We start from the raw sequence: 14404 nt of genomic DNA, 5'->3' as shown, positions 1-14404 counted from the left end.
TACCGCACTAATTATAATTAAAGTAGTTTGAAAAGAGGTATGGGTAACATTTTTTATGGCTTCCAGTTTATTCTCTTCTCTTTGGCTGCCCAGTTTTTACCTTTCTTCCCCACAAGCTCCTTTCTGTCTCCAATGACTCTTCCTCCATCTGTCTCATTAGAGGCCTTTGATCTTTGACCTTGTTCTTCTGTCCACTCTCCCTAGTTTCTCACACTGTCAATCATTGACTGCATTGATGACAGCCAATCTCTTTTCTAGAAGAGTGGTTCTCAAAGTGTGGTTGGCAGAACCTTAGGAGTCCCCAAGACCCTTTTCAGGGAATCCGTGTCAAACTCTTTAATAATACCGTAAAGAAGTGATTTGCCTTTTTCACTACTTTAACATCAGGAAAACCTGCATCTGCCAAAACAAATTTTAGGAAACTCACGTGAGCTTGACTGCTTCCCAACACTTAAAAGCCTTTCTGATGAGATCAGAGGTATTAACGAATGTGACTTATCTGGCATCATATAATGAGATATATCAATCTTTTTTTTTGTTTAATTTTTTTTTTTTAACGTTTATTTATTTTTGAGACAGAGAGAGACAGAGCATGAACGGGGGAGGGGCAGAGAGAGAGGGAGACACAGAATCGGAAGCAGGCTCCAGACTCTGAGCCATCAGCCCAGAGCCTGACGCGGGGCTCGAACTCGCGGACCGCGAGATCGTGACCTGAGCTGAAGTCGGACGCTTAACCGACTGAGCCACCCAGGCGCCCCAGAGATATATCAATCTTTTGAAGAGCTGCGTAACTCAGTGAAGTAATACTTTCCAAATGCCAGTGCATAATGTTACAGAACCATGCACTGTTAAAGATCTGTTGAAAGTACAAGACAGACCATTGGATGTTAATGTTAACAAAATAGGAAAAGTTTATTGATATGGCTTCAGATTCCACATAGCAACTAACCTTTAAGATACTACCAGTTCCAACTTGCCACAGTGTCCAGAATACCTACAATTATCTGAAAAGACTGTTAAAATGCTTGTCCTTTTCCAACTGCACATGTGCACAAGGTTTTTTCTTCAAACACGTCAAAGTAGCGTATCTCTACAGATTGAAGGTAGGATCAGGTATGAGAATCCAGCAGTCTTCTATGAAGCCAGACATTGAAGGCTTTTGTATTCTTTAGAGATTGAAAAGTATCACTGTTCTCACTATATTTGTTTTGGAAAATAGTTATTTGTCATAAAAATATAATTTATGTGATGATGTAATGAAGTTATTTTTAAATGAATAAAATAGTTTTGTTTTAATTTCTAGTATGATAAATATTGACAGCTATAACTCAGAAAAACAAAAGTTCTTTTGGGTTCCTCAATGATTTTTTTTTTTTTTTTTGATGTTTATTTATTTTTGAAGGAGAGCTAGAGCATGCGTGGGGGAGGGGCAGAGAGAGGGAGATACAGAAGAATCTGAAGCAGGCTCCAGGCTCCGAGCTGTCAGCACAGAGCCTGAAGTGGGGCTCGAACCCATGAACTGTGAGATCATGACCAAAGTCGGACACTTAACTGACTGAGCAACCCAGGCGCCTGATGTTGCTCAATGATTCTTAAATGTAAAAGTTTTCTGGGACCAAAACCTTTGGAAGTCACTGCCGTAGGCTAATCTTTCATCCAGCCTCCACTCTCAATCTCACCATTTCCTTAATCCTTGCCAACCAGTTTATTAGTCCTCCAGGACTAGCTTCAGGAGGATGTGGAAGGGGCAGCCCCCTGCCAGGTCATTCTCCTCCTCCCTAAGTGTCTTCTCTGTGCTCTCTCCCCAGAACCTCAATTTTTCTTAGTGGTATTCTTTTTTTTTTTTTAAGTTTATTTATTTTGAGAGAGAGAGAGAGAGCGAGCAAGGGAGGGGCAGAGAGAGAGGAGATGGGGAGAGTCCCAAGCAGGCTCCACATTGTCAGTGCAGAGCCCGACAAGGGACTTGAACCCATGAACAATGAGATCATGACCTGAGCTGAAGTCAAGAATCAGACGCTTAACTGACTGAGCCACCCAGGCACTCCTCATGGGTATTCTTTTGATGTAAGTCACTTGAACTTTTCTCTTCAAATCCAAATACTTTTAAGTGGTAATATGTTGCTAGTTACCAATCATTAATGCATAAAAATAGTAGTCAAAACGTTTGAGTGTTGGCTATGTCAAGCTTTCAGCTAAATGTTTTTTCATGTATTATCTCACTGACTCTTATGAAGAATGCACGTCCATCATATCTATTTTTTAATGAAGAAAATTAGAGTTTGGTTTTATTATGTTAATCAGCAAGGTCTTGAGAAAAAATTAACACCTGCTATAGATATAAGGTACCACACAGGCACATGCTCCCAGGAGAAATGGGTAAAGTCTGAAGCTTAGGTGTAGTGTCCCAGATGGCTCCTTGTAGGCACCTATCTGCCCAAGGAGGGGTCAGGCACCAAAAAGCAAGGGGAGGAGATTAATCCCTCACTGCTGTGCTGTGCTGTTTGAGCACTGACCCTGGTGAACTTGGTCTCCTTGCTGTGCTCCACAAAACACTTGCTCCCTACTTGGCTCATTCTGAAATCTTACAGTCCCTTTCCACTCCCCATGTGTACCTAAGTATCAGAACTTAGGGGTGCCTGGGCGGCTCAGTCGGTTAAGTGTCTGACTTCGGCTCAGGTCATGATCTCAAGGTTCAGGGGTTCGAGGCCTGCGTTGGGCTCCGTGCTGACAGTGAGGAGCCTGCTTCACATTCTGTCTCCTTCTCTCGGCCCCACCCATCTCCCACCTGGCTCACACTCTCTCTCAAAAAATAAATTAACAGCTTAAAACTTTTTTCAAAAAGCCATACAAAATTAACATTAAAAAAATAAATTTATTTCAGGTCTGAAACACTGAAGAACAAGCATACAGACAAATAGTACAAAAAGCAAAATTTCAAACATGAAAGATGACTTCATACAGACAGGAATTCTTCTGGCATATTCTGAGTTTACATATAAACAATATTTTAAAGACATGTCTCCAACATTCACAAAAGGCAAAAGCTAGTATTTTTCTTTTCTGCATAATTTATAAATGCAACAGCTTTTGAAAGCATCCAATTTCTTTCTAAAATTATTTTGTTAAAATTTACAGAAGTGATGGTTACCCAACTCTATTTTCCAAAGATCAGACATAGAATTATATGACATTTCTTGTTTCACAAATTACAGGCAACTTTAACTCAAAATACAGAAAAATTATCAATTCATTTTGCGTTTTGTCACATCCTGTTTCATCCTTTTTCTAATCAACAAAGAAAGATACACATGACATATACGCATATGCTTTTCGGAAATAAAGTATTCCAACCTTTATCTGTAATTTTTTTTCAAAAGCTAGGGAACTCAACAAGTACATGATTGTTTAAAACAACACTGATAGTTCAAAAATAAAAATAATTATTTAGGAGGGATCTTAGGATATATTTTTGGTCATAAGACCTACAATGTAAATATCTAAGGAAGTTAATGATTCAGTATATTCTGCCTGAGCTATCACCAACTGAATAAAAAAGCTAAAAAAAAAAAAAAAGATTTTAAATCCCCCAGATCCACAAAGTAACAATCACAGCTGTTAATCCAATTCTCTAGGGGATTTTTCTCTAGCTAGATTTAAGTTCCCACGGTACCTGATTTGGTCTACCCCATGATGAATGACATTGAAGATTCAAAAAAGGTCTTTGAGATCAAAGTGAATACATTCATTATATGGATAAGGAAAATGCTGCCCAGAGAGTGACAGGGACACAGACCCAGGTCTGTGACCCAGACAGTCACAGACCCAGAGCTTCTGATTCCCAGCTAAGTTCTTCTGGTGACACATTCTCCAGGTAAGATTCTACATCATTTACTGTCATTTGATTACAGAGAATGTTATAATATCAACATAAAGCGATGCATATAATCTGCCCAAATCAGAATTGCTAATTTACTTCAAGGGCACACCTGATTGGCTTTTTGTTGTTGTTGTTTATGTGGACATAATGTAAATATTATGGCTGTTTAGATGTTAGTATTCTAAAGATATTCCCTATGAGCTTAGAGAGTCAGGACGTGAACAACATGTAAATTCTCATTGTAAACAAAACGCGGTGGTAGGCACTGTAGAAGCACATTTGGTCCTATTCTCCTTACCCTGAGCATGTGAAAGAGCAGACTTTCGGAACAGTATGTACAGTCGGGTGAAGAAAGGATACACCCCCACAATACACTGCAGGAGCACATACCTGGGCACAGTATTCCTCAAAGGAGAATGGTCACACAGATGTTAGTAGAGAATTAAAGCATCTTAAGAGGTCTTCACTAAATGAGAACCCCTAGGCTAAGTCACCATAGATTTCTTTGCAATATTGAAGCAAAAGTATTAGGGATGATACAAGAAAACATGAAAAAACCAGTAACACATAGGATGACATTTTCTTACTACAAAGTTATATACACAGGCATACCTCATTTTATTGTGCTTTGATTTGCTGCACTTCACAGATATTGTGGGTTTTTTTTTTCCCAACAACTTGAAGGTTTGGGGCAACCCTGAATCGAGCAAGTATATTGGTGCCAATTTTCCAAGCATCTGCTCATTTTGGGTCTGTGTCACATTTTGTAATTCATGCAATATTTCAACCTTTTTCATTATTAATATTTGTTGTGGTGACCAATGGTGGTGATTATGACTTACTGAAAGCTCAGCTGATGGTTAGCATTTTTTAGCAATGTCTTTTTTCACTGAAGGTATGTCCATTGTTCCTTCAGTCTATTGCACACTTACTAGACTACAGAACAGTGTAAACATGACTTTTATGTGTATTGGGAAACCAAAGAATTCATTTGAGTCACTTTACTGTGATATTTGCTTTACTCTGAGTGGTATGGAGATGAAGTGACAATATCTCCAATCTTGCCCGTGTTGAAAAAAGAGTAAGCAAGGGAGTGGGTACAAAATTACTGTCAAGTTGAAGTGAGAAAATAGTATTAGCATTTATACCATGGTAGGAAGGCAGTGCAGAGAACTCAAGATAATGAGTCTGTCTGGGCCCCTTAGCTTCATTAGAATTCAAGTCTAAGACCAAAGTCATGGGTTCAACCTGTTCCCATGATAGTTTTGATGGCCACTGACAGTACACGTTACAAAGCACTGTTTAACAAGAATATAAGAAATGGGAAAAATCTTAGAGGTTCCGTGCAGGTGTCATCCCAGTGCTGTCCTTTGATGGGCCAGGAGTGTCGTGTTGGTGTAATGTACTCCTACTGAGGGTCACTGGACAGTAGATCAGAACAATGGAAAGGAGCCAATTAGGAATATATTGGTCACTTGGTTCTAAATTGCATGAAGTCCTATGTGATTTACGGGGATTAGGCCTCCACATTATCATTTCAGAAAGCCTTCCAACCTTCCATTTTCTACAAAGAAAACAAAACAAAACACAACAAAACCACTTTTGGAAAATACACATCAAGAAGCGTACATTCAGGTTGACAAGAGAGGACTATGAATGGAAGGCTCAGTTGATAAATGGTAGTGTTAATATGAGATGAGCCAAAGTCTGCTAAGCAAAATATTGCTTAAGGTTACAATTAAGCAAGATAATAATTATGGGTCACATAATAATTTTCCAGTAAGTATCCATATCCCATAATGTTTAAACCAAGCCTTACTGCTCAAGTATCGCATGATGTTAACTTTTTTTTCACCTCAAATTGCCGATTCTGACTGCTTGGACATCACAATAGTTTTTGATTCTTGATCTGTGGGACTATCTTCAACTGTATCTTCAACTGGTACCTGCAGAAAGAATCAGGAAATAAAAACAACTTACAGCATCTGGCATCTGCCATTATGACAGATCAATGATTGGCTCAGGAATACAAAATAGCTGACTAGACAGACAGGTTTCACACATTTCTCAATAGTTTAATCATAAAAATATTCATTACTTACAGCTTTAATATCACCATTTGCAATTCCTATATTTATATTGTGTCTTCTGAGATCAGACTTGATTAATGCTGAAACAGAAAAACCCCAAAGAGTTGATGTTACCAAAGAGCATATATGGATATGCTTTTCTCTAAGCAGCACAAAGTCTTTTTTGATATTGTCAAATTTAGCACACTGTAGTACCATAATATCCAATAGCATCCTTGTAGCATGAAATAATACCAGGGCCTCTCTAAGCCATTAGCTTAATTAGCAAATCATTCATTAATGAATAAATACAGGATGCTAGGAACCAAAGATGAAAAGCACAATTCTTTCCATAGAGCACTCGCCCATCTAGGGAAATATTACCATGCAAACAATTATAACACTGTAGGATAATTGCAATAATGCACATATGTACAAGGTACAGTGGGAACATGGGAGAAAAAAAGCCCATGTCAGTCCAGAGAAAATTCAGGGAAGGCTTGCCAGAGAAGACATATTTGCATTGAAACTTGAAAAATGAGTAGGAACTTGTCAAGCAGATAAGAAGAGAGAGGAAGGCATCTAGGCAGGCAGCAAACAGGATATGCAAAGAATGTGAGACAGGAATAGAACAGCCAAGAATTTGGCACCAGAGGGAGTTTGGGATCATTGGAGCATCAAGGACAAGGGGGAGGAGGCAGGAAGTGTGGTTTGCTTGGTAGGTATCCGTACACTGTATAAGAGTTTACGCTGCCGTCTGAATAGGGAAAAGGACTGCAGAGAGAAATTAACAGAGTGAGATAACAGTAGAAGCCAGCGTGGGTGTGGAAACACTGTGGACATTAAGCCTTGCTTCTAAATCCACTTTTATGCTCATGCACCCGGACAAAGTACGGATTAAAGTCCTTTTACATGCTCCTTCTCTAAAATTTGGGCACCGCCGTCGTTCCTGCCCATGTCTATTCCGATTACACCTAAGAAGTGTAAGAACTGACTAACCATCCCTTGTGCCGTTTCCACCGCCACTCATTCTGGTAACAGCTGACGTGACTGGGCACGTCCTAAGTGCCAGACACCATGCTAGGAGCTTTTCATGAACCACTTCAGTTAATCCTCATAGCAACCCTCTATGGCAGGCTTTTTAATACCCTATTACGTGAATGAGAAAAGGAGGATATGAGAGTTTAAGCAATTTGTCTAAAGTCACACAGCGAGTGAGCAGCAGAGTCAGAACTCGAGTCCAGGTCTGCCGATTCCAGATCTTTACCGACTCTTCATACGCTGGCTTTGGTTTTTATGCATAGTAATGGTACTGAAATACTTTTGTCAGGAAAATACCCTCATTTACCTGTTAAAATGATGCCTAGAAACATCCAAACACAGAGGAAAATGTTTCCTGCTTTAGGACTATAGTCTGTTGTGAGTTTTCCTTGAGCCAATGTGAACAGAATTCCAAATATCTAAAATAAAATAAGAGGAAATAATTGTTGTTGAATTTGCTTCTTTGAAATAAGTGTAATGTTTTCCTGAGAACTTTTCTTAACTATTTTATTCATATGATTTGGAAAGGCAGAAAGTTTAAACTTCTTATTCACTAGAATACCCAGTAAACTGGAGCGCCTGGGTGGCTCAGTTGGTTGGGCGACCAACTTTGGCTCAGGTCATGATCTCGCAGTTCATGAGTTTGAGCCCTGCATCGGGTTCTGTGCTGACAGCTTGGAGCCTGGAGCCTGCTTTGGATTCTGCGTCTCTGTTTCTCTCTGCCCCTCCCCCACTATGCTCTGTCTCTCTCTCTCTCTCTCTCAAAAATAAATAAACATTAAAAAAAAAAATTTAGAATAGTCTGTAAACTACTCATCTCAGATTTAAGAGAGGTCAGGGGTTTACCTGTGCGGCAGCATTAAGAAGACCAGATGAGGTGCCTTCAGATTCAGGGTAAGTGATTTCAACAGCAAATTCAAAACCCAATGGGAGGTAACCAGTCATGAAGAAACTACGAAAATAAATCCAGAATTACAGAAACAATTAACTGAAGGACAATAGCATACACTGTGGCAATCATTCTACTTCTCAGCCTATTCTAGTGATCAAATAACTAAAGATTTTGAACTTGATGTGTGAAAGCAAGCCCCTATTATTCACCAATCAGTCCAAGGACAGAAGAACTGAAAAGCAAAGCAGTTCCTAAGTTTTCCTTTTTCTGAAAAAAAATTACCTCTGATTCGCTAAGTCAATTGTTTTTCTAACTAAATAATGTTACCTGGACTAAGTAAGGCTTATCATTTTTCACCTGTCATATACACCAAAAAACATTTTCAAACTTTTTGTATTCTAAAGAATTACAAATTTATATGCACAGCACAGATTCTTTAAAGTTTAAAATATTTTTAAGGACATTTGGATGAACTAAAAATTTAAAACCATAGTAGTAATATTTCACAATTATAACAGCATGCTATCATTCCCCCTAAACACATTTGATGCTTACCCAAGCACCCCTCCAGTAACAAACACAACGATACTGTATCCAAGGTCCAATGTGAAAGTAAATATAACCATTCCAAGAAAAGATAAAATGTAAACTATCAGAGTAGTCTGTCTAAAACAAAAACAAAATTGTTAGTATTTTGTCTGATTTTCCTAGGCATATAAAAATCATGTTACTAACCACTGCTCTGTCCATACAGTAATAAATTCCTTGGTTTTCAAAATTAGGTTGCCCTTATATGGAAAAATGTTTCCACCAAAGCATTGACTTTGTTTACTTTTATTTTTTTATAATTTATTTTTTAATTTACATCCAAGTTAGTTAGTATATAGTGCAACAATGATTTCAGGAGTAGATTCCTTAATGCCCCTTACCCATTTAGCCCACCCCACCTCCCACAACCCCTCCAGCAACCCTCTGTTTGTTCTCTATATTTAAGAGTCTCTTGGGGCGCCTGGGTGGCTCAGTCGGTTGAGCGGCCGACTTCGGCTCAGGTCATGATCTCGCGGTCTGTGAGTTCGAGTCCCGCGTCGGGCTCTGTGCTGGCAGCTCAGAGCCTGGAGCCTGTTTCGGATTCTGTGTCTCCCTCTCTCTGACCCTCCCCCATTCATGCTCTGTCTCTCTCTGTCTCAAATAAACGTTAAAAAAAATTAAAAAAAAAAAAAAAAAAAAAAAAAAAAAAGAGTCTCTTATGTTTTATCCCCCCCCCGTTTTTATATTATTTTTGCTTCCCTTCCCTTATGCTCATCTGTTTTGTATCTTAAAGTCCTCAGATGAGTGCAGTCATATGATATTTGTCTTTCTCTGACTGATTAATTTCGCTTAGCATAATATCCTCTAGTTCCATGCACATGGTTGCAAATGGCAAGATTTCATCCTTTTTGATTGCCGAGTAATCCTCCATTGCCGAGTTATACTCCATGGACCCTTGGGCTCTTTCCATACTTTGGCTATTGTGGATAGCACAAAGCATTGACTTTAAAATTTGTTTTTTTAATGTTTATTTCTTTTTGAGACAGAGAGAGACAGAGCATGAACAGGGAAGGGGCAGAGAGAGAGGGAGACACAGAATCTGAAACAGGCTCCAGGCTCTGAGCTGTCAGCACAGAGCCCGACGTGGGGCTCGAACTCACGGACCGTGAGATCGTGACCTGAGCCGAAGTCGACGCTTAACCGACCCCAGGCGCCCCAAAGCATTGACTTTAAAGCTCACGTTTATAAAGCTTACATTTAAGATTCAACAGCAGCAATTAACAAAACTCACACCACATCCAGTGTTCAGACAGGAAGGAATATTCATATGGATACAATAATTTTTGTGCCACCAAATGGGATAGTTCTGTAGCTGTATCTCAAGATTCAGTTCAAATTTTACCTCTTCCAAAACACCTTTCCTAACCACTGCAGCTTACAAAGTTGTCTCTTCTTCCAAGTTCCCTTATCGTTTTAGTAGCTACATAACTGTCACATGACAGACATCTATTGGACTTATGACATTGATTTTAGTCTGTTATATTATTATTTTTTCATATGTGCATGCCTTATTTTCCCCTTTTAGACTACAAGTGTCTTAAAGACAGGGATCATATATTGCTTGTCATAATTCCTAGACGAATTATGCCCACAACAGAAGTTTGGTGAATGAATGGCAGTTACTCTGAGAACAAAATCAAGGCCAAAAAGAACATATTCCTATGCCTAGCAAGTTTTCTAATTGTAAAGTGGGCCAAAGACTAAAAATAAATTTAATTCTTTACATATGTTCCCTTCATCTACAGATTGAATGGGTTTCACTGTAAACTAACATTTCATAATAATGAAGCCACAGCAAGTACTATCTTAAATTATGGGAAAACTATCTTGGAGAATTTCAACATTGGAGGTCTTTGGAAGGGCTTACATAATGGTATCAAACAGATCTTGGGCCTTGAAAGGTACAGAAGATATATAGGTGACCGTTCCATATTTCATTCATTCATTTTATTTCCTTCTACTCATTTATGCACAGTTACATTCATTCATTTCTCCCAAGCATATGGGGAGTTTCTGCCTGTTAAAAAGTGTAGCTACTGTTGGCCTAGGGGCCCAAGATGGAAGGCTAGGAAGACCCTGAACTCATGTCCTCCCGCAGACATGTAGAATCCATGCATAGAGCAATTCCTCCTGAAGAAGACCTTAGGGCTGATTGAACAGTTTCTGCATAATAGAACATAAAGGGACCATGTAGAGAACAGCAAGAGAGACAGAGACAGGGTAACAATGGGAACCCCACTGCAGACCCTATGATTTGCAGTAGGAGAGATATCACAGAACTGTCCCCCATGCAGATTCGTCTGGCCTGGGGCACAGCAAAATAAAAAAACAAAACACTGGTTTAAAGGGCAACTTTTACTACTAGAACATCTACCAAACAATGGGGAAACTGCTGGAACTCACTTTGGGTTTGGAGATGCCAGTGAGCACCACTGTTTACATTCCTCCTCCCCCTGGAGAGCACAGATGGGAACAGAGTCCAGGCCCCTAGCACACACCAGCTCCATCTGTCCTGCAAGGGGAACCCTCCCAGACTGTATCTGCTCCAACTCTACTTGTCCCACCAGGGTGGCCTTTGGCATGGAGCACCCCAGGATCTTTGGCCTGGACCAAATCCAGCTCCAGCTAATCAGCCAAAGCAGCCAGGCACACAAATTCTACACAGGGGATGTTATTACATAAGTCCACTCCTTCAAGACCAGGAGAGGTAGCTGTTCCACCTAACTCACAGAAACAAACACAGAAGGTCAGACAAAAGAAGGGAGAGGAATATGTCTCAAAGAAAAGCATAAAAGAGAAATCTCAGAAAAAGAACTAAACAAGACAGGGATAAGTAAGTAATGTACCTGACAGAGTTCAAAGTAATGGTCAGAAAGATACTCACAGGACTTGAGAGAAGAGTGGACGAACTCACTGAGAACTTCAAAAAAGAGACACAAAATATAAAAAAGAACCAACCAGAGGTCAAGAATATAATGACTGAAATGAAAAACAAACCATAGGGAATCAATAAGCAGATTAGAGAATGCAGAAGAATGAATCAGCGATCTGGAAGATACTTAAGCTGAACAACAAAAAAGAAAAAAGAATTTTTAAAAATAAGGAAGTTAAGGGACCTCTGGGACAACATCAAGCATACTAACATTTGCATTAGAGAGGTCCCAGAAAAAGAAAAGAGCAGAAAACTTATTTGAAGAAATAATAGCTGAAAACTTCCACAACCTGGAGAAAAAAAAACAGACATCCAATTCCAGGAAACAAAGAGAGCCCCAAAGAAGATGAACCCAAGGAGGACCACACCAAAGCACATAATAATTAAAACGTCAACAAGTTAAAGAATCTTAAAGGCAGCAACAGAAAAGTAAATACTTATGTACATGGGGAGCTCCATAAGGCTCTCAGCTGATTTCTCAGCAAAAACTTTGCAGGGCAGAAGGGAGTAGCAGGATATATTCAAAATGCTGAAAGGAAAAAACCCACAATGAAGAATACTCTACCGGGCAAGATTATCATTCAGAATTCAAGGAGAGATAAAGAGTTTCCAAGACAAATAAAAGTTAAAGGAGTTCATCACCACTACACCGGCCTTACAAGAAATGTTAAAGGGACTAATGAAGCCCAACACAGGGCTCGAAGCAATAAACTGTGAGATCATGACCTGAGCCGAAATCGAGAGTCAGGTGCTTAACCAACTGAGCCACCCAGGTGCCTCTAAAAGGACTACTGTAAACAGAAAAAAAAAAAAAAAAAAAAAGCCATAAATAGAAGTAAGATAACTATGAAAGGAAAAAGTTTCATTAGCAAACATATAGTAAAGGAAGATCAATCACTTATAAAGCTACTATAAACATTAAAAGACAAAAGTAGCAAAATCAATGATATCTACAAAAATTAGCTGAGGGATAAAAATTAAAAGATACAAAATATAACATCATATACCTAAAAAGTGGAGGGGGGAGTAAAAGAATAGTGCTTTCAAAATGCGTTTCAACTTAAGCAACCACCAACTTCAAATAGGCTGCTATATACATGGGATGTTATATATGAATCTCATGGTGACAACAAACCCCAAACCTATAATAGATACACAAAAAATAAAGAGAAAGAAATCCAAGCATAACACTAAAGAAAGTCATCAAATCACAAAGGAAGAGAGCAAGAAAGGAACAAAGAAGAACTACAAAAACAATCCTAAAACAATTAAAATGGCAGTAAGTATATATGCATCAATAATTACTTTAAATATTTTTTTTGGCAGGGGGGCACCTGGGTGGCTCAGTCGGTTAAGCATCTGAATTCAGCTCAGGTTGTGATCTCACAGCTTGTGAGGTCAAGCTCTGCACTGGGCTCTGTGCTGACAGCTCAGAGCCTGAAGCCTGCCTCAGATTGTTTCCTCCTCTCTCTCTGCCCCTCCCCTGCTTGTGCTCTATCTCTCTCAAAAAATAAATAAACATTAAAAAAAAGGTCTAAAAATATCTTTTTTTTAATGTTTTATTTTCTTCTTGAGAGCCAGAGATGGAGCATGAGTGGGGGAGGGGCAGAGACAGACAGAGAGACACAGAATCTGAAATAGGCTCCAGGCTCTGAGCTGTCAGCACAGAGCCCGACATGGGGCTCAAACCCACAAACTGTGAGATCACAACCTGAGCTGAAGCTGAACACTTAACTGACTGAGCCCCCTAGGCACCCCGCATCAATAATTACTTTAAATGTAAATGGACTAACTGCTCCAATCAAAAGACATAAGGTGACAGAATGGATGAAAACAACAAGACCCATCTATATGCTGCCACCAAAAGATTCATTTCAGACCTAATGACACATACAGATGTGAAGGGATGGAAAAAGACATTTCATGCAAATGGAAGCAAAAAAAAAATAAAAAAAAAAAAATGCTGGGGTAGCAATATTTAGGTTAGGCAAAATACTTAAAAAAAAATTTTTTTAACATTTATTGTTGAGAGAGAGAGACAGACAGAGAGAGAGAGACAGAGCATAAGTGAGGGAGGGGCAGAGAGATAAGACACAGAATCTGAAGCAGGCTCCAGGCTCTGAGCTGTCAGCACAGAGCCTGATGCAGGGATTGGATTTGCAAACCGTGAGATCATGACCTGAGCCAAAGTTGGATGCTTAACTGACTGAGCCACCCAGGCGACCCTAGACAAAATACTTCAAAACAAAGATTGTAAAAGGAGACAAACAAGGGCATTGCATAATGATAAAGGAATCAATCCAACAAAAAGGTATAATAATTGTAAATAACTATGCACCCAACATAGAAGTCCTAATTATATACAGCAATATTAACAAACATAAAGGGAGAAATTGAGTAATACAGTAACAGTAGGGGACTTTAATGTGCCCCCCCCCCACACTTACATTAATGGATAAATCACTCAAACAGAAAATAAGTAAACAGTGGCTTTGAGCGATCCATTAAAACCAGATAAACTTAACATACATACAAAGCATGCCATCTAAAAACAGTAGAATACACATTCTTTTCAAGTGCACATGGAAAATTCTCTAAGATATATCACATGTTAGGCCACGAAACAAGCTTCAATCAATTCAAGAAGACTGAAATCATATCAAGTATCTTTTTTGACCACAATGGTATGAAACCAAAAATAAAGAATAAATTTAAAAATTATAATGATGCCTGGGTGGCTCAGTCATTTAAGCATCCGACTTTGGCTCAGGTCATGATCTCACGGTTCGTGAATTCGAGCGCCATATCAGGCTCTCTGCTATCAGCAAAGAATCTGCTTCGGATCATCTGTTTCCCTCTCTCTGCTCCTACCCTGCTTGCTCATGCTCTCTCTCTCTCTCTCTCTCTCTCTCTCTCTCTCTCTCTCAAAAGTAAACATTTTTAAAAAATACAAGAAGAAACTGGAAAAAACACAAACACATGGAAGTTAAGCAATATGCTACCAA

General features: G+C 39.1%; 1 protein-coding gene across 1 annotated transcript in view; it reads right to left on the bottom strand.

Moving 5' to 3' along the window:
• Positions 1–2852: 2852 nt before the first annotated feature.
• FLVCR1 (FLVCR heme transporter 1) overlaps positions 2853–14404 on the bottom strand; it is a 36995-nt gene continuing 25443 nt past the window's right edge. Inside the window, exons 6-10 of the mRNA XM_045452490.1 lie at positions 8435–8545; positions 7834–7939; positions 7295–7406; positions 5980–6047; positions 2853–5823 (exon numbers count right to left, since the gene is read on the bottom strand). Of these exons, the coding sequence (XP_045308446.1) occupies positions 5734–5823; positions 5980–6047; positions 7295–7406; positions 7834–7939; positions 8435–8545 (487 nt within the window). The 3' untranslated portion in view covers positions 2853–5733. The remainder of the gene's footprint in view (positions 5824–5979; positions 6048–7294; positions 7407–7833; positions 7940–8434; positions 8546–14404) is intronic.

The sequence above is a fragment of the Leopardus geoffroyi genome, chromosome C3 (assembly GCF_018350155.1).
Source record: "Leopardus geoffroyi isolate Oge1 chromosome C3, O.geoffroyi_Oge1_pat1.0, whole genome shotgun sequence".
NCBI lineage: Eukaryota > Metazoa > Chordata > Mammalia > Carnivora > Felidae > Leopardus > Leopardus geoffroyi.
This window is presented reverse-complemented; position numbering and strand designations above follow the sequence as displayed.